Source organism: Camelina sativa, chromosome 20 (genome assembly GCF_000633955.1).
Source record: "Camelina sativa cultivar DH55 chromosome 20, Cs, whole genome shotgun sequence".
Lineage (NCBI taxonomy): Eukaryota > Viridiplantae > Streptophyta > Magnoliopsida > Brassicales > Brassicaceae > Camelina > Camelina sativa.
In genome coordinates this window covers 5,714,685-5,733,830 of record NC_025704.1, presented here as the reverse complement: position 1 = coordinate 5,733,830, position 19,146 = coordinate 5,714,685, and the positions used below count along the sequence as shown (strand labels likewise).

The following is a 19,146-nucleotide window of genomic DNA, read 5'->3' as shown; positions in this document are numbered from 1 at the left end:
AAAAAAAAAAAAAAAAAATATATGTTCGTTACGTCGGTGTCCTTGTCTAGTTTTCTTAATCTACTTCGACAAAATGAGTAATTGATTCTTACGTCAGATCACCAATAAGTCTTTCCTCCCTAATTTGCAATAATTCATTAATGCGCATTTTTTCTAAAGCACTTTCAACAGTATACGTTCTTGTATACATAGATCTGATCCTTATCCATATACTGTACGTATGAATTTCGTTTTGTTCTGTGATTTCGTTACATGTTGTCTCTCTCCCTCTAGAGACAATATAGTCTAATAATCTATGTTACTGTGTATATAACTTTTACGAAATACTATGGATTAGGCTTAATGTGCGTAAATGTAATTATGTAATTAAAATGCTTAATCCTTACGTGTCGTCTACGACACAGCTTCTCTTTAACGATTAGGAGCGGGCCGCCTCTACATCTTTGACTTCATAGTCTGCCATAAATATGTCTATATAATATAGACTAATCTTTAATATGTTTTTCACAAAAAATAAAAAAAAAATATCTTGCTAACAACCTATATACCCCCAATCAAACAAAACAAAACAACAAAAGAATTCTTCTTCTTCTTCTTCTTCTTCTTCTTCTTTTGGAATTCAGGTGTGGATCCGTCTGTGTTGTTAGTAAAAGCTACTCTACACTTAAATAGGTGAAAATATACATAATATGGAGGGATATGATAACGGGTCGTTGTATGCTCCGTCGTTTTTGTCGCTAAAATCTCTATCAAAACCGGATCATGAGTTGCATCAAGGCGAAGAAGATGAGGGATCAAAGGCTAGATCAGAAGGTAGTTCGAGAAGCATCGAGTTGAAAAAGAAGGGGAAGAAGAAACAAAGGTATGCGTTTCAGACTAGGAGCCAAGTTGATATCCTTGATGATGGCTATCGTTGGAGGAAGTATGGACAAAAGGCCGTCAAGAACAACAAGTTCCCTAGGTTCCTTTTCCGATCCCTTCTTAATTCTCTTCCGTTGTTACTAACTCCTAATTTTTTTTATTGAACGTATATATAGAATCAACCTAGTTTGTGAACTTGAATATATGGTTTAATTGATATATATATGGTCTTTATGTTCCATACATAACGAGACCCATGCCATGATCTTATTTTTGTTCTATGTACGTAATAATTTAATCAAAATATTAAAATAAAAACCCCTAATTTGGTGAAAAATCATACTGATGTTTTTTGAAGATTAATTACTCTTTTAAAAGACGCAATTAAATTATTAATTATGTATATAGCATTCATATAAAGTTTTGATTATTTCTCTTCCATATGTTTTATTCTATCAGTGAATTAAACTGAAAATCCTTTGGTGTCAATTATTCTTATAAAGAGACGATCAAGAACAATTACTGATCACATCAATTAAAAATGTGTTTTTGAAATGTGTAGGAGTTACTATAGGTGCACATATGGAGGATGCAACGTGAAGAAGCAAGTGCAAAGATTAACAGCGGACCAAGAAGTCGTCGTAACAACCTACGAAGGAGTGCATTCGCATCCCATCGAGAAATCCACCGAAAATTTCGAGCATATTCTCACACAAATGCAAATCTACTCTTCTTTTTAATTAATTATTCTCACACAGCTGAGCTCTCTCATTGTTGTAAATTAGTTATAAAAAAATAGAATGTTAAAAATAATTGTCCTAATAATCTATATACTATATAAATAGAGAAATAAAGTTAAGTTGTATAGTTCAGGATACATATATGTATGTAGTATACAATTTGGAGCATTCTCTGATAAGCTCATGCTGTAATTTATTAACAGTGAAAAAAAGATTCTTTTTAGTTATTTGAGAAATAATGGTTTGTAGGTGTGGTTAGCATTTCATAGTCTCGAACTCATTAACCTACCGAAAGTTGCAAGGAAAACTACAGGAGCTATAATATGTAGATCAGAAAGTTAGTTGGATGAAATTTGAATTTTCAAGAAAGTCAATTAGTCAATAGTAGAAAATGACATAACAAACAAAAATATAAAGCCATTCTTATTTATTTTTTTGCTACCAGCAGTTCAGCACTGATGGTGATTGGCTCCAAAAAAAAACACTGCGCTGCAGCCAAAGTTAAACAACCGTCTGCATCAGTTCTTTATGATACAGTGTCGTTTTCTTAAAACACATGTAATGTAATGTAAACCATGTTCGTGCATATGTAATATTGTAATTGAGCCCGAGACTTCATTTTCAAGTTTGTTCACTGTGAGCTAAGGTAGGTGCCACCCGCTCCATGTAGCTCTTAGGTGTGTTAAACTTGATCATACTTTTAAAGGCTATTAAAATCTGGGCAAATCACTAGAATTATAAAATGCATCCATTTGGATTAAGATTCAAAATTTTGGACAAAAGCTTCTCAACTTTAACATCCAGTTGCTAACACAAAACAGGAGGAGCGCTGCTGAAACAAACAGCAGCTTGATTTCTAAACTGTTTTATAAACTTATTATTACCATGATCCAAAAAAACATAGAGCCCTCTTGACTTACAAAAAAAAAACATTCAAGAATCAAAAACCAAGATACTGGAATCTAAGAAGTTTGGATCTTTTATTTAGATTGGAGCTGATTCTGCTTCCATATACTTACAAATCCTCTCCATAACCTCTCGTCCTTTAGCGCTATTCTGCATGAATTTCTCAGCGCACTTCTGCTCAACTTTCTCAGCCATTGAGGCCAGAGCTGACAAAGGTTTGATCCTAATGCTCGTCTCCTGGCTACAAACCGTCCAGGCCGATGGATTTTCTGGATGTGGATCATATCTAATCCTCTCCTCCACTTCAATGAACTTTTTGAGACTAATGTTCTTCGTTGTTAACTGGATTAGAACCATTCATCCATATCCAAAAACAAGAACGAAAGCAAGATAGTTAGACGTCTTTCTCCCCTGATCATACCAGCTCAAATGATGTATCTACACTAGTAATCTAAACAACCCTCTATAAAGTATCTTTCGACTAAGTGTTTCACCAGCTCTAATTAAGCTAAACTAAACAGTCAGCTATGGTTGTTTATCGCAATCAAGCTTCCTCGTTTACAAATTCAAAAACTTTTGGGATACAAAGCATAAAGAGAAGGCGAGGAAGATAGATACCTGCATAGAACGTGATTTGCCATCGACAACAGTAGATTCAACACAGTGACAGATGTCCTGGCCAATGATCCGGTGGAGAAACCAAGGACCAGGAGCATGGATGGTGAGAGCACGCGTGGTGTGTAATTTACCGGTGTCAGTGTCAAGTTTCCGGTTCAAGGTGTCGACTTCAAGGATGTGAGAGAGGATTCGTTTGTTTTCAGGGTCTGCAAACTTTCTCCATGAGGCTGCACTCACCCGCTCCCACGGATGCTTGTAGACATGCTCTTGTCTGTATGCTTTTACCATCTAGACTCTCTATAAAAAAAAAAAACCAATAGATGAGTACACAGAAACAACGTATCAAAATACCAAAATTTAGATTGAAATCTTGAATCTGTATACATGAATGATTTTTATTACAAGAAATAAAAGGATTTCTCAGACAAGGATTGTAATTTAAAGGTGGGTAAAACAAAACTAAATCCAAACCTAATGATTTTGTCCACAAAACATTGAGTTAAGCTATGATGAAGATGTTTAAAACGTTTGATTTCACAGATGAAATATCAAATCACGGAAATTTCTAATTCCAAACGAAACGTACATCGGAGATAAATCTAAATATGAAATTGGAATTAAGAGACGACACAAGAATGGCAGTTTTTGATACTGGTGAAAAAAATTGAGGAAACAGATGAAGAAAGAACGAAGGAAACGCACTTTATATGTTTGACTCGATGCTCATCAAAGATTGGAATAAAATTGTGAAAACTGGGAAAGAGAGAGGTACCTAGAGAGGTCAGGTCGGCAAATTTAAGATCTTGGTGAACCAAAAAAGGAGGACGTGACGAGAGTAAATAAAGGAATGCAAATTCAACGGCGGTGTCGTGAGAGACTCGAGACTTGCGGCTTATGTCTACGCACCACGATGCTTCTCTCTCTCGTCGGCGGCACACAAGTTTGGGCCTTTAAAAAGCCCTGTTGAGATACTCCATTATTTGGGCCTTTTCCTTTTTTTCCCTAAAATTATCTTTTTCTATTCCTTTTTCTTGCATGGATGACGAATGTCATTGCCTTATCAAAGACCAAAAAACCAGATTTTTCTTAAGCAATTTTATATGCTTTCAGTCTCGGCTACTAGTCTGATTACTCAGCCATTTGTAAAACTAGATCTACGATTTGATATTATTGAGCTGAACCTGAGCGGTTTATATAGAATCAACAAAATACAGACCGGTTCTCAAACAAAAATTAACTTCATCTAATGAGTCATATAAATCGACAATTTCAATTAAACCGAAACCTAGTTACATATTATTTTATACATGGGTTGGGGTGCTTGCTTCGACCGGCCTGTTGAGAATATCAGTGATGTAAATCCGGATTTCAGGTACAATTCGCTTGACAAAGTTTGCAAACCTGCATTAGATAATAATATTAAACTCAATTGAGTCAAAAAGAAGAAGTTATATTTCCAAAAACAAAGTCTGTATTGATTTTTTTTGCATACCATAATTGAGTGCTGAGCTTAGTAAAATTCTCAAGAACAAAGAGCGTGCAGGCTCGTCTTAAGGCTAAAGCATTGAACGTATCTGCTAACTCATACATTGCTGGTATCTTATCTAGACAGATTTCCTGCACAAGAAAAGTCCATTTTATTATTTTTTGAAAAAAAAAACACAGAGAGATTAGTTCGCTCTGTCAAGAAAATAAATGTTTTGTTACCTGTGCAATTGTGTATTCACATAGACGTTTGAGGCCTTGGAGAAGATATTGATCAGCTGCTACAAGCAGTTCTTTAGCCAAATGTTTAGGGATGCTAACTCTCCCTGTGTATATATACCTCATCATAAGCTCAAACACTTCCCATCTTATATTTGGGATCTCCACATTTGGGGCATTGCGTTCCTGAAACCAATTCACTAGTTAGTTGAGTGAAGATATTATGATGATGAGATAAGTTACCACAATCGAAAATTCAGAAACTTACCTTGTATTGACCATCAAACATTGCACGAAATATATCAGAGGAAGCTACCAAACAAATCTTGTGAGCAGAGAATTGTTTACCTGCCATATGACATGGATATATTCAGTTGAGGAAGGTTATCATAGGTAGATTAAGTGAAACATAAATGGGATTAAATGTTATACCTTCAATGAGAAATGTGACATCGGACAAAGTAGGGTTGTTCACGTATTTTTCACCCAAAAATACCTTCAGTATTATAATCAAAAACAAGTTAAGACCTCGAATCAGAAATTATTAGATGCTAGAAAGAAGATATGCAAATTGTATTACCTGTTGGGTGGGTGAGGCAGGAGCTGAGTCCTCTGTTGCAAAGGATGTAGCTTTTGTAGCTAATTCGTATAAAGCACTTGAACTATATCTCTGCTGCTTGACGCTTGAGAAATAAAGAAGTTCCAACAATAGTTCTCCTCCTGCATTAGTATCGTCTATAGATCAGAAAAAGCAAACCAACAAAAAAATTACTAATTAGAAAATAGAAATTCCGAATATGAGATACTTACCTTTGTTATCAATAAAAATCAGTTTTCCATCTTTAGGGTCACAAAGATGTGCAAGAGCCAGAGCAATTCGTATTTTTATAGTCTTCTCAGCGGTTCTCATTAGGTATAATAATTGATTTAGTACCTGAGAAGGGTAAGACATCAAGGGATTAAAAAACCATAGCCAAACTTAATCGAGAAGCAGAAGGTCAATAGATATAGGTACTCACGGGTCCATGAATTTTGTTCTGTAGCCTCTTCAATGTCCGCACCACACAATCTTTAGTCGGCTGCAAATAGAATACTTGTAATTAGAGTTTAAAAATTCTATAGACTGGTTTTGCAAATGTAAGCAGTCAAATGCATACTTGAACAGTGAAGTTGTCATCTTGAAGCTTTTGAATTCCTCCAGCCTTTATGAAATCTGCAACATTTTCCTATTCACAGAAAAATATATTAAATACTCATGGTCTGTCAAGTGAGCAAAAAGTATAGCTGTATATAAAACTATATATCGCGAGTATGGTTTACCTCGTTGTTTGCAAGGCCATACAAGGCAAATGCAGCATTGTGTTGCACAGTCCCCGTTTTCACATCAAGAAGATTTAGTAACGCGATGATACCTCCTCTATGTGCAATGCCAGCTTGATTGTGTGCGTCCTGCAACATTTAAAAGATCAGACATGCATTAAGCATACAAGTTAGAATTTTTGATCCTATAACAAAAGGTCTGATAAAGAGGCAGATCCCAGATCAACAAAAACATTCAGATGCTAATTCAAAAACATAGTTACCTGTGCCAAACGACCAAGAGCAAAAGCTGACATCTCCACGACCTGCTCATCTGATGATTCAAGCATCTTAATCAGGGGTGTAATGCCACCTCTTTGGCCAATGTGCACCTGCATGATTATGTTGCCAGTTATGTTTACTATGTTCTCTAGTTTAAATCCATCCATTTATATCGTCAAAAAAAGCTAAGTAGTTCGAGTGAACATATACAAATACAACATATCAAGAAAGAGACAAGGCATACCTTGCAATCTGAATCAGGCGCAGCAAATTGACCTATTAATAATGCTGCCTCTCTTTGTGTTTCCAAACAAGTGGAGCTATAGCAGATATCATAGCCAACAGTTACAAATCATATTTTAAATTTTCAAGTGTTTCAGCAGAAGAAGAAAAGAAGACAGATAAAATAAGCATACCTAAGTAGACCAATTACTGGTTGCAATGCACCAGCACGGACGACCTCTTTCTTGATATCAGGAGATGAGTGGACAAGATTTCCGATAGCCCCAATCTAAAAAGACCATATTAGATTAGAAGGAACTGAACAAAGCAAAACCGATTGCAACAATCCAAAGCAAGATAAAGAGCTCACCGCTTCACCGTGCACAGAAGGATCTGAAGATTGAAGCATCATTACAAGCGTAGGCAAAGCATTCAACTCCACAATCTACACAGTTACTTAATATTGTGAGAAACAAGCCTCTTACAAGCCTAAACAAAACATAATCGTAGTAAAAAAAAAAAAACATACTAGGATCTTATTCTCGTCGTTTCTAAAAGAAACTGTTCGCAAGGCCCCTGCAGCAGCCCTCTGTACTTTATCATCCGGAAAATTTAGAAGCTCAACAAGTGGTGGAATGCCACCTTCAACCCTGAAAAGAATTTTAACAAAAGTGTTAACTAAAAACAGCATAGTCATTACCATAACTAATAACGAAATATCAGACACTAGTATTACCTTATGTCTTTTTTAATCCTTGGATTGTCATGAGAAATATTAGTGATTATATCAGCTGCTCTCCTAATAACAGCATTAGCAGCCGTAGTTTCACAACAAGTACACCGTCTCTTCAACATCTTCACGGTTGGAACTATAGCTCCAGCATCCACAATGAGCTGCTGGTAACCAGGCTATTTAACAGAAACAGAAGAAAAAAAAAAGCTAACATCAATCAAAAAATTAAACAAAGATAGTTGCAAATTTCAAAATTCGAAAATCGAAAATCGAAAATCCAAGATAGATTGAAACAATACAATTTCACCAATCACAGTTGACGACGAGTTACCTGAATCGCAGCAATAAGTGCGAGAGCAATAGCACAATCTTTCTCAAGCTTATGCTCACAAGATTTAGGAGCATCACCGTCAACTTCTGAATCCCACGGAGATTCCAAATATTTCACCAACGCAGGGATAGCTCCATTTTCAACGATGATTTCCACATTTTCGTCTATATAAAACAGATCATAAAAAACAAATTAATCCTAAAATCAAATCACTATGTGCTAAGTAGAATCCAAATCAGAGTCTAGCAGATCTGAGTTCAATAAAATCACAGATTAAGAGGAAAAAAAGCGAAGATAAGTACGGTACCGATTTTAGCAAGGTCGGCGAGATCACCAGCAGCGTCTTCAATAACTTCGAGTTCAAAATCATCATCATCTGAGAAGACGGAGTTAAGAACATCGATGTGGCTGCGGATCGCGCGGACGAGACTTTGCTGTTCGTCGTTAGCCGCCTTGACGAGTGACGCAGCATCTGCTGTGTTGCGATTGAGTTTTCGCTTCAAGTTCCTAGTGGAGACACGTGTGGTGGTTCGCTGGCGCTTCGGGTGGCTGCTCTCCATTTGCTGATGGTTTGAGATCACCGACGAAGCAGAAGAAGATCTGGCGGAGGGTTTGTGCGGTGGTGCTTTGAAGGATTTGGAGATTATCATCGAGAGAGATGAGAGAGAGAGAGCCTTTTTATTTTATCAAAGCGTTGTGGCGGTTCTGTGAAAATTTTTAGTTTTCGTTTGGGAGGCAAATTGAAATGTTTCCCTCGTGTCCGTTCCTCTTGGAGGGAGGGAATTTATTATTTTCTTCCCTTTTTAGTTTTTTTTAGTCAAAAGTATTTTCCTTTTTTTTTTACTAAAATCTTTGTTCAAAACACAAAATTTAATAAAGAAAGATTAAAAAAAAGTCTTGGATTGCTTCAAAATTAATATCAGTTTGATTTGTGGAAAAAAAAATTAATATCAGTTAATTCGGTTTGCTTCAAAATTTTAAATCCAGTTTTAACTTCTTGATTTATCAAAAATAGTTTTGGATTCATCTATCTTGATTTTAATGACCATATATTTAGATATATATTTGTATAATACATTAGAACTATTGTATGTTAGAGATTGTTTTACATGTTTTTGTAAATTTAGATGTATAATTTTAATGGTAACGTAATCTACATGTTTTATAAAGTAACATGATCAATATGTTTTTTTCACGCGCGAAATCTCTTTTGAAAAAATAATTGTGATTAGTCGTTATATTATATAGATATATATTTGAGCTCGACTTGAGCAAAATCAAATGCTATAAATAACCACCAATTTTGATGGTAACGTGATCAATAATCTCTTATTTTTAAAAAACAAATAATTGTTTTTCAATTTGTTTGATTAGACTAACCATATTTTTTTTTTTTTAACCCTTTATTCTCATTCATTCATTGATTTAGAAACTTATACAAGAGTTGATATATTAGAATTACACCAATACTGAGCAAATCAAAATACACATCCACAAATACATAAAGTAACGATAAAAAGAACTAGGGCTGGGCAAAATAACCGATAACCAAATAACCGACCGAAACCGAACCGAAAAAAACTAAACCGAACCGAAACGAAATTCTTCAAATACCCGAATGGTTAGTAAAAATCTATATCCAAACTAACCGAAACCGAACCGAACCGAACCGACAATTAAATGGTTAACCGAAATATCCGAAAACCTAGAAGATATCAAATATTATATACTTAATATTATGCAAAACTATAAAATAAACTTAAAATATAAATTATTTCTAGATTCAAAACAATTAAATATTTTAAATAATCAATATATGTAAATGTTATTATTTTGAATTTACAAAGTTAAATACTATTTTGTAAAATTGAATCAATATTTTTCCCTTTTTTGTATTTTTGTTATTGTATATTTGGTTAATTTTGGTTATATTCGGTTAGTTTTGGTTATATTTGGTTTATTTGGTTAATGTTAATATAATTTATGTTAGTTATGGTTATTTATTTAAATAACCAAACCGAAACCGAACCGAAAGAAACCGAACCGAACTAAACCGAAATTTCATAAATATCCAAATGGTTACTATATTACTATATCCAAAATAACCGAAACCGAATACAACCGAACCGAAACCGAATGGTTAACCGAATGCCCAGGCCTAAAAAGAACGATAGAGAAGAGATTTTCCACGATGCTTTGAATAACAAAGCCTTACTCGCCAACAAATTATTAAACCTGTTTCTTTCCTTCTCCAGAATCAATCCCAAAATTATGAGATCGTCGTTCTTGGCTATCTTCTCATGGAAGAAATTTCATAGGTGTCTTATATCATTGGTGATACTCAAAATCTTCTCTTGCATTATTTCTTTGAGTCTCCTTAGAATTGTTATGCCTGGATCCCACAATTGCATCTGCCATAAAACTCTGTGGACTTTATACTCAATCCCTTCTAGTGATAGGGATTGTGGGAATCGGGCATCATAAAAAATCAAGAGATTTTTCACGGAGATAACGGGCTTATCGTGTGTGAAGCCAGGAGACCAATACATTTTAACGAACCATGAATGAATAGCCTCCCAAAACGGAGGAAGATGATGGAAATTACATAAACAAACAATTTGATTGAGAGAACACCGGTTAATACCCCCTGCTTCCGGATTTGGCGTCGATTTTTCATGAAACTGAGAATATGTTGTGAACACAAACACAAGCTTTGCCAACATCCAGAAGAAGGAGATAGATCGGAAAGAATTCCGATATAAGTGGCTGCTTCCCATGGCAAATATCGAAAACAGGAGAAAAACAAATTAAGAAAAACAAAGAAGAACCACCGGCAAATGCCGGCGGCCCGTAAAACCCAAATACAGAAACGGTTGTNATTAAAGATGTTCGACGGATTGTGGAGACCAAAATGCGATAAATGCGGCCCTAATAAGAAAAGAGTGTGTCTTTTTATAAACNGACGAGAGACAATTTTCCTTAATTATTGTTAGGTTTATGACTAACCATATTTATGATACATTATTTCAATTAATTTTTTTTTAAAAAGTGGTAATTTTAAAAAATGGTTTTAGCTAGTCCACTATATTGGATTTGTGCTGGCGGATTACATATTTGAGCTCCGCTTAAAATGAACCTAATTGATATAATAAATACTTGGATAAGAAATTATTTTAAATGATTTTGTTAAATATATATATATATATATTTATAATTTTATAAACAAAGTAATATGATCAACACATTTTTTTTTTCTTTAGATAATTTATCTTTTTTTATGGGTTTGGGTATTATAAATAAAAACCCCAATTTTAAGATAACTTGATCAATATGTATTTTCGCTCTATTTAGGTTTTTGATGGTTTTCGGTGCAAAATCATAAGTAATAATTAGATAAGAGATTGTTTTACATGTTATTGTAAATAATTATATATATAAATTTTTGACCGGAAGATTTGTGGCGGAATCCAATGTTGGACTATATGAACCTGAAATCACATATAGTAGACCGAAATAATTTCGGTTAAGCAGTCTTTTTGATAACCATAACTTTTGGTAGTACAAGTGGGTGGATATTATAGTTTATATCTTCTTTTGTTCCACGTTTATATTTAAATTTAATCATGGTTTAACTCCTCCTCATTAAATTAAATGCCATCATCATCATCGACGACACATCGTGAAGATTTACGTAAAAAGAGAAGAAAAAACAAAACATCATGTGAGAAAATGAGCTTACCCAGAGAAAATCTTGCGTTGAAGATGTTCGACAGATTGCGGAGATAAAAATGCGATAAATGCAGCCATAATAAGAAAAAGTGTGTCTTTTTTATAAACTTGAGAATTGAAGAAGACCTCGCGTCACGATGGGTCTGTTTGGACACCCGATTGTCTTTATTCTTGACCGGAAGATTTCTGGCGGAATCCAATGTTAGGCTATATGAACCAAAAATCACATTTAGTAGACCGAAATAATTTCGGTTAAGCACTCCTTTTGATAACCATAACTTTTGGTAGTACAAGTGGATGGATATTATAGTTTATATCTTCTTTTGCTCCACGCTTATATTTAAATTTAATCATGGTTTAACTCCTCCTCATCAAATTAAAAGCCATCATCATCATCAACGACACATCGTGAAGATTGACGTAAAAAGTAAAGAAAAAAACGAAACATCATGTGAGAAAATGAGCTTACCCAGAGAAAAGCTTGCATTAAAGATGTTCGACGGATTGTGGAGACCAAAATGCGATAAATGCGGCCCTAATAAGAAAAGAGTGTGTCTTTTTATAAACTTGAGAACTGAAGAAGACCTCGCGTTCTGATGGGGTCTGTTTGGACACCCGATTGTCTTTATTCTTGACCGGAAGATTTCTGGCGGAATCCATTGTTGGGCTATATGAACCTAAAATCACATATAGTAGACCAAAATAATTTCGGTTAAACACTCCTTTTGTAACCATAACTTTTGGTAGTACAAGTGGATGGATATTATAGTTTATATCTTCTTTTGCTCCACGCTTATATTTAAATTTAATCATGGTTTGACTCCTCCTCATCAAATTAAAAGCCATCATCATCATCGACGACACATCGTGAAGATTGACGTAAAAAGATAAGAAAAAACGAAACATCATGTGAGAAAATGAGCTTACCCAGAGAAAAGCTTGCGTTGAAGATGTTCGACGGATTGTGGAGACCAAAATGCGATAAATGCGGCCCTAATAAGAAAAGAGTGTGTCTTTTTATAAACTTGAGAACTGAAGAAGACCTCGCGTTCTGATGGGGTCTGTTTGGACACCCGATTGTCTTTATTCTTGACCGGAAGATTTCTGGCGGAATCCATTGTTGGGCTATATGAACCTAAAATCACATATAGTAGACCAAAATAATTTCGGTTAAACACTCCTTTTGTAACCATAACTTTTGGTAGTACAAGTGGATGGATATTATAGTTTATATCTTCTTTTGCTCCACGCTTATATTTAAATTTAATCATGGTTTGACTCCTCCTCATCAAATTAAAAGCCATCATCATCATCGACGACACATCGTGAAGATTGACGTAAAAAGATAAGAAAAAACGAAACATCATGTGAGAAAATGAGCTTACCCAGAGAAAAGCTTGCGTTGAAGATGTTCGACGGATTGTGGAGACCAAAATGCGATAAATGCGGCCCTAATAAGAAAAGAGTGTGTCTTTTTATAAACTTGAGAACTGAAGAAGACCTCGCGTTCTGATGGGGTCTGTTTGGACACCCGATTGTCTTTATTCTTGACCGGAAGATTTCTGGCGGAATCCATTGTTGGGCTATATGAACCTAAAATCACATATAGTAGACCAAAATAATTTCGGTTAAACACTCCTTTTGTAACCATAACTTTTGGTAGTACAAGTGGATGGATATTATAGTTTATATCTTCTTTTGCTCCACGCTTATATTTAAATTTAATTATGGTTTAACTCCTCCTCATCAAATTAAAAGCCATCATCATCATCGACGACACATCGTGAAGATTGACGTAAAAAGATAAGAAAAAACGAAACATCATGTGAGAAAATGAGCTTACCCAGAGAAGATGTTCGACGGATTGCGAAGACCAAAATAAGATAAATACGGCCCTAATAAGAAAAGAGTGTGTCTTTTTATAAACTTGAGAACTGAAGAAGACCTCGCGTCACGATGGGGTCTGTTTGGACACCCGATTGTCTTTATTCTTGACCAGAAGATTTCTGGTGGAATCCAATGTTGGGCTATATGAACCTACATCACATATAGTAGACCGAAATAATTTCGGTTAAGCACTCCTTTTGATAACCATAACTTTTGGTAGTACAAGTAGATGGATATTATAGTTTATATCTTCTTTTGCTCCACGCTTATATTTAAATTTAATCATGGTTTGACTCCTCCTCATCAAATTAAAAGCCATCATCATCATCGACGACACATCGTGAAGATTGACGTAAAAAGAGAAGAAAAAACAAAACATCATGTGAGAAAATGAGCTTACCCAGAGAAAATCTTGCGTTGAAGATGTTCGACAGATTGCGGAGATAAAAATGCGATAAATGCAGCCATAATAAGAAAAAGTGTGTCTTTTTTATAAACTTGAGAATTGAAGAAGACCTCGCGTCACGATGGGTCTGTTTGGACACCCGATTGTCTTTATTCTTGACCGGAAGATTTCTGGCGGAATCCAATGTTAGGCTATATGAACCAAAAATCACATTTAGTAGACCGAAATAATTTCGGTTAAGCACTCCTTTTGATAACCATAACTTTTGGTAGTACAAGTGGATGGATATTATAGTTTATATCTTCTTTTGCTCCACGCTTATATTTAAATTTAATCATGGTTTAACTCCTCCTCATCAAATTAAAAGCCATCATCATCATCAACGACACATCGTGAAGATTGACGTAAAAAGTAAAGAAAAAAACGAAACATCATGTGAGAAAATGAGCTTACCCAGAGAAAAGCTTGCGTTGAAGATGTTCGACGGATTGCGAAGACCAAAATGAGATAAATACGGCCCTAATAAGAAAAGAGTGTGTCTTTTCATAAACTTGAGAACTGAAAAAGACCTCGCGTCACGATGGGGTCTGTTTGGACACCCGATTGTCTTTATTCTTGACCGGAAGATTTTGGCGGAATCCAATGTTGGGCTATATGAACCTAAAATCACATCTAGTAGACTGAAATAATTTCGGTTAAGCACTTCTTTTGATAACCATAACTTTTGGTACTACAAGTGGATGGATGTTATAGTTTATATCATCTTTTGCTCCACGCTTATATTTAAATTTAATCATGGTTTAACTCCTCCTCATCAAATTAAAAGCCATCATCATCATCGCCGACACATCGTGAAGATTGACGTCAAAAGAGAAGAAAAAACGAAACATCATGTGAGAAAATGAGCTTACCCAGAGAAGATGTTCGACGGATTGCGAAGACCAAAATGAGATAAATGCGGCCCTAATAAGAAAAGAGTGTGTCTTTTCATAAACTTGAGAACTGAAAAAGACCTCGCGTCACGATGGGGTCTGTTTGGACACCCGATTGTCTTTATTCTTGACCGGAAGATTTATGGCGGAATCCAATGTTGGGCTATATGAACCTTAAATCACATATAGTAGACCGAAATAATTTCGGTTAAGCATTCCTTTTGATAACATAACTTTTGGTACTACAAGTGGATGGATATTATAGTTTATATCATCTTTTGCTCCACGCTTATATTTAAATTTAATTATGGTTTAACTCCTCCTCATCAAATTAAAAGCCATCATCATCATCAACGACACATCGTGAAGATTGACGTAAAAAGAGAAGAAAAAACGAAACATCATGTGAGAAAATGAGCTTACCCAGAGAAAAGCTTGCTTTGAAGATGTTCGACGGATTGCGGAGACCAAAATGCGATAAATGCAGCCCTAATAAGAAAAGAGTGTGTCTTTTTATATACTTGAGAACTGAAGAAGACCTGGCATCACGATGAGTCTGTTTGGACACCCGATTGTCTTTATTCTTGACCGGAAGATTTATTGCGGAATCCAATGTTGGGCTATATGAACCTTAAATCACATATAGTAGACCGAAATAATTTCGGTTAAGCATTCCTTTTGATAACCATAACTTTTGGTAGTACAAGTGGATGGATATTATAGTTTATATCTTATTTTGCTCCACGCTTATATTTAAATTTAATTATGGTTTAACTCCTCCTCATCAAATTAAAAGCCATCATCATCATCGACGACACATCGTGAAGATTGACGTAAAAAGAGAAGAAAAAACGAAACATCATGTGAGAAAATGAGCTTACCCAGAGAAAAGCTTGCGTTGAAGATGTTCGACGGATTGCGGAGACCAAAATGCGATAAATGCGGCCCTAATAAGAAAAGAGTGTGTCTTTTTATAAACTTGAGAACTGAAGAAGACCTCGCGTTCTGATGGGGTCTGTTTGGACACCCGATTGTCTTTATTCTTGACCGGAAGATTTCTGGCGGAATCCAATGTTGAGCTATATGAACCTAAAATCACATCTAGTAGACCGAAATAATTTCGGTTAAACATTCCTTTTGATAACTATAACTTTTGGTAGTACAAGTGGATGGATATTATAGTTTATATCTTCTTTTGCTCCATGCTTATATTTAAATTTAATCATGGTTTAACTCCTCCTCATCAAATTAAAAGCCATCATCATCATCGACGACACATCGTGAAGATTGACGTAAAAAGAGAAGATAAAACGAAACATCATGTGAGAAAATGAGCTTAGCCAGAGAAAAGCTTGCGTTGAAGATGTTCGACGGATTGCGTAGACCAAAATGCGATAAATGCGGTCCTAATAAGAAATACTGTCTTTTTATAAACTTGAGAACTGAAGAAGACCTCACGTTCTAATGGGGTCTGTTTGGATACCCAATTGTCTTTATTCTTGACTGAAAGATTTCTGGCGGAATTCAATGTTGGACTATATGAACCTAGAATCACATCTAGTAGACTGAAATAATTTCGGTTAAGCACTCCTTTTGATAACCATAACTTTTGGTAGTACAAATAAATTGATATTATAGTTTATATTTTCTTTTGCTCCACGCTTATATTTAAATTTAATCATGGTTTAACTCCTCCTTATCAAATTAAAAGCTATCATCATCATCGACGACACATCGTGAAGATTGACGTAAAAAGAGTAAACATCTCGTTTTTATTAATTACTAGATGAGGACCCGCCCGATGTGCAGGTTTAAAGTTTTATAAAGTAAATTAAATTTAACAAAAATATATTAAAATTTGTTGTATGTTATTTCTAAATTTTATTTTGCTATAATACACTGATTTATATTCATTTACAAATCTTTTATGTATATAACTTTTAAAAGTGTGTTTTTTACACCTAAATATACTCTATGTTACAAATATATTTTTTATCACCACCTAGAAAATGTATATATGAACATATTAAGCCAACTATTTTACTTTCACTTCTGCATAGTTTTTTAATTACTAAAATTGTTGGCTCAAACAACATTTTGAATAAAAAATATATTATATAATATACTAATCAATGATGTATCATCATAATAATATATGACCACCATGAAGAAAAACTCGGCTCCACTTTCATCCTTTATGGAGAGAACCTTTCGTCCAACCTCCTCCACCTTCCTCCTTTGGGGAGATAATATTGTGTCCAACTTTCTCCACCATAGAGAAAACCTCGGATCTGCTCTCCTCCTGTTTGGAAAGAACATGTTCACATTTTTTTGTAATCTCAAAATGGTTTGCTCTGATAACCAATGAAAGTAAAAACCTTTTTTTTACGTTACAAAATCTTTTGATAGTAACTAATGTTAAATTTCCCAATGTATTCGTAGAAGTATCTTTGACACACCATGATGTAATCTCTGTCTCTGTAACGCCTCAACCACCACCTTGCTTAGTGAGCCCATGTACACTCTCAGTCCATGAGCCCACCTTTCTAAATGGGCCTTACATCTATTTCCGGCCCTTGGATCCACCCATATTCGATGGCCGGTTTGTTACGTCTGAGAGGCTTTAAAAAATTGTTTACCGATCCTACAAATCAACAAATGATCTTTGCCTGTGTTTGGTACTCAGTCTCACAGTTCCGACAATCACTTCTAGGAAGGTCACCCATCATGAAGTTCTCTCAGGACTCTTGACCAAAAAAATAAGTGCATTTTGGTGACATATGTGGCCAAATCAATTCTTTTAAACTTTTTTTGCAAACATAGGTTTTACAGTTTTTGAGCTCATATGGATCTATCAACAACGATTTATGTTTTTCCAATATATTTATCTATGTTTGTTGTAAGCTTGTGTCTGATTAACCTATTTTATCCATCCATTAGGTTGATGAGCTTCTACTCCTTATCTCCCTTTGGGATTGAATGAATAATGGTAACAATTATGTTTGCAAAAAAGAAGGATTTATGACTAACCAATCAATGTTGAGAAATTAGAAAAAATTAATTTGGCATAATTAAATAAACAATAGAAAATTATAAGCATGATAATATATGAATCTCAAATAATTCAAAGATGAAAATATAAATTAAGTAAAACAATCTAAAAATACTACAATAAATTTTAAAATACAGTATTAGGAAAAGAAGACGCATATATTAACCTTTTGGATCAACATATTAATCTTACCTATTCCCAACTGAAAAAGAAGAAAGTAGGAGAAAATTTTGGTTTAAAAAAATAAGAAAAATTTTCCTTCCCATTTAAAAAAAAAGAAATCCAATTAAACAAACTTGAAAGCAGTATTTTTGAATAAATTATTTAAATATAAGACGGTCTATGTTTATATAGAAGTGAGTATTTACAAAATTTTGAATAAATAATTAACTGTTTATTTTCCTTAATCAATTTTTTTCTATTTCTTTGTAGAATTAATAACTTAAAAGTTAAAAATAAGAAAATAATATTAAAGTTTCGAATTTTATGATATATATATATATATATAATCTCCTTATAATTATTTAAAAACTTTGTATTTTATAAATTCTGTAGTTTTTGATAATTATCTTTTTATATTATTAATATTTTTTTAATAATTTTTTTGTTTTTTGTAAGCAAATTTCTCCTATTAAATATTAACTTTTACACATGTCAAAATCTGAGATAGATTTAAAAATAAGAATATAATATTAAAGTTTCGAATAATTAAATCTCGTGTAATTAAATCTTTTTTGATCTTCTCATGTAATATGTAACTAGATACTAACCCGCGGAGAACCGCGGGCTGAACATTTTTTAATAAAAATTTGTAATAATTTATTTTATTATAATATTATTTATAATAGTGTGTGATTAAAAATTTAGTTTGCTTATATTATAATTTTTGTATTTTAAAATTGTTTATTGAAAACCTGTCAATAAAAAAGTTATATGTAATAAATAAAATTGTTTAAACTTTTGTCAACTAAACACAATTCTTACTAACATGTAAAAAAGAGCAACTAATTATAGCTATTAAAAGTTCTAAAATGTCTCTTTGAAACCAATATTCATTGTTATTTTATGTGGCTTCCTTTTTTTGTTTGTAATAATTTTAACCTGTGGTGGAATATTTTTTTGATAAAATTTGTAGCTGTATATTTTATTCGGTTTGGTTTTTAAAATCTTACCTGTTAATTTTTTAAGTATGAATTAATTTTGATTCGGATAGTTTTTTTTACTTTTCTACAATTTATTTTATTTGATGTGTCCCTGATTTTCATTTTTAATTATTCATATTTATTTAATTAATTAATCTTAATTAAGGTTTCTAATGGCAATTGAATGTAATTTTTACATATTTTAAGGTTAGTTTCATATTTGTACTTCTCAATTAATATAGTAGGATAAAATTTGTAGTTGTAGATTTTATTTGATTAGATTTTTAAAATCTTAATTGTAA

The 19,146-nt window shown here is 33.7% G+C and overlaps 3 protein-coding genes across 4 annotated transcripts; 1 reads left to right on the top strand and 2 right to left on the bottom strand.

The window, feature by feature from the left end:
* Positions 494 to 1,828, top strand: LOC104769522 (probable WRKY transcription factor 75). The gene is made up of 2 exons (XM_010493748.2): positions 494 to 961; positions 1,424 to 1,828. The coding sequence occupies exons 1-2, from the start codon at positions 690 to 692 to the stop codon at positions 1,599 to 1,601; spliced, it is 450 nt and encodes a 149-aa protein (XP_010492050.1). The 5' UTR covers positions 494 to 689; the 3' UTR covers positions 1,602 to 1,828.
* Positions 2,391 to 4,061, bottom strand: LOC104769520 (protein slowmo homolog). Of its 2 annotated transcripts, none has more exons than XM_010493747.2 (3): positions 3,828 to 4,061; positions 3,126 to 3,422; positions 2,391 to 2,849 (listed from the first exon to the last, which is right to left on the bottom strand). In XM_010493747.2, the coding sequence occupies exons 2-3, from the start codon at positions 3,411 to 3,413 to the stop codon at positions 2,586 to 2,588; spliced, it is 552 nt and encodes a 183-aa protein (XP_010492049.1). In that variant the 5' UTR covers positions 3,414 to 3,422; positions 3,828 to 4,061; the 3' UTR covers positions 2,391 to 2,585. The 2 variants fall into 2 exon arrangements, with proteins under 2 accessions (XP_010492049.1, XP_010492048.1); XM_010493746.2 differs by having other exon boundaries at positions 3,898 to 4,058.
* Positions 4,328 to 8,433, bottom strand: LOC104769519 (ARMADILLO BTB ARABIDOPSIS PROTEIN 1-like). The gene is made up of 18 exons (XM_010493745.2): positions 8,004 to 8,433; positions 7,697 to 7,860; positions 7,369 to 7,541; positions 7,162 to 7,282; positions 7,003 to 7,077; positions 6,827 to 6,921; positions 6,655 to 6,730; positions 6,413 to 6,520; positions 6,150 to 6,278; positions 5,987 to 6,055; positions 5,849 to 5,908; positions 5,640 to 5,763; positions 5,410 to 5,549; positions 5,262 to 5,325; positions 5,098 to 5,177; positions 4,833 to 5,015; positions 4,618 to 4,742; positions 4,328 to 4,526 (listed from the first exon to the last, which is right to left on the bottom strand). The coding sequence occupies exons 1-18, from the start codon at positions 8,344 to 8,346 to the stop codon at positions 4,427 to 4,429; spliced, it is 2,229 nt and encodes a 742-aa protein (XP_010492047.1). The 5' UTR covers positions 8,347 to 8,433; the 3' UTR covers positions 4,328 to 4,426.

Coding starts and splice junctions, on each gene's coding strand:
- LOC104769519 (XM_010493745.2), bottom strand. CDS start 8,346: ATGATAATCTCCAAATCCTTCAAAGCACCACCGCACAAACCCTCCGCC. Junction 6,521..6,654: donor CGCCTGATTCAGATTGCAAG/GTATGCCTTGTC, acceptor ATAATCATGCAG/GTGCACATTGGCCAAAGAGG. Junction 6,056..6,149: donor ATGGCCTTGCAAACAACGAG/GTAAACCATACT, acceptor TTCTGTGAATAG/GAAAATGTTGCAGATTTCAT.
- LOC104769522 (XM_010493748.2), top strand. CDS start 690: ATGGAGGGATATGATAACGGGTCGTTGTATGCTCCGTCGTTTTTGTCG. Junction 962..1,423: donor AAGAACAACAAGTTCCCTAG/GTTCCTTTTCCG, acceptor TGAAATGTGTAG/GAGTTACTATAGGTGCACAT.
- LOC104769520 (XM_010493747.2), bottom strand. CDS start 3,413: ATGGTAAAAGCATACAGACAAGAGCATGTCTACAAGCATCCGTGGGAG. Junction 2,850..3,125: donor GCAAATCACGTTCTATGCAG/GTATCTATCTTC, acceptor GTTCTAATCCAG/TTAACAACGAAGAACATTAG.